This window comes from Crocuta crocuta, unplaced genomic scaffold, assembly GCF_008692635.1.
Source record: "Crocuta crocuta isolate KB4526 unplaced genomic scaffold, BGI_CrCroc_1.0 scaffold28, whole genome shotgun sequence".
Lineage (NCBI taxonomy): Eukaryota > Metazoa > Chordata > Mammalia > Carnivora > Hyaenidae > Crocuta > Crocuta crocuta.
In genome coordinates, this window is record NW_027533256.1 from 787905 (window position 1) to 788496 (window position 592).

The window sequence follows — 592 nt, forward strand, 5'->3', positions numbered from 1 at the left end:
CGGGCCGGCCGGGGGCAACTCCGAGCCCCGGCGCGCCGAGCGGGGCGCGGGGAGAGCGGAGGGCAGGGCGGGCGGCGCGGGGAAGGCAGGCAGGGATGGAGGGCGGCACGGCGCGGCGAGGAGCGAGGAGGTGGGCTGGCGCAGGGGGCGGGCGCCCGGGGCACGCGTTACCTTCGTCTTGCCCCCGCAGTGGCAGCAAACGGTCCACAGGTACTTGAGCGTCCGCCAGAGCAAGATGATGAAGAGGCCCCCGAAGAAAGTCACCATGGAGGAGGCCAGGAAAGCCCACCACATGCGCTGGCCCCGGCTGTCGCACGGCACCTCCATGGTCACCGGGATGATGAGCGCATCCATCTTGGGCTCGTGGACCGAGGACGACGAGGAAGAGGAGGAGGAGGAAGAAGAGGAGGAGGAAGAGGAGGAGGAGGAGGACGCGTCTAGGCTGAGATGGTTCGCGTGGATATTGCTANCGCCTCCTCCGGCTCCTCCTCGTCCCCGTCCTCGCCGCCCGAGCCTTTTCGGCGCGCTCCCCGCGCTCCCCGCAGCCGCCGGCAGCAGCAGCTGCAGCAACTGGAGCGGGCGCGGGCTCAGG

General features: G+C 71.1%; 1 protein-coding gene across 4 annotated transcripts in view; it reads right to left on the bottom strand.

The window, feature by feature from the left end:
* Positions 1 to 463, bottom strand: part of KCNMA1 (potassium calcium-activated channel subfamily M alpha 1) — a 738944-nt gene extending 738481 nt beyond the window's left edge. For all 4 annotated transcript variants that reach the window (XM_077746494.1, XM_077746498.1, XM_077746497.1 and 1 more), the window contains exon 1: positions 172 to 463. In XM_077746494.1, the coding sequence (XP_077602620.1) occupies positions 172 to 354 (183 nt within the window). In that variant the 5' untranslated portion in view covers positions 355 to 463. The remainder of the gene's footprint in view (positions 1 to 171) is intronic.
* Positions 464 to 592: the final 129 nt, after the last annotated feature.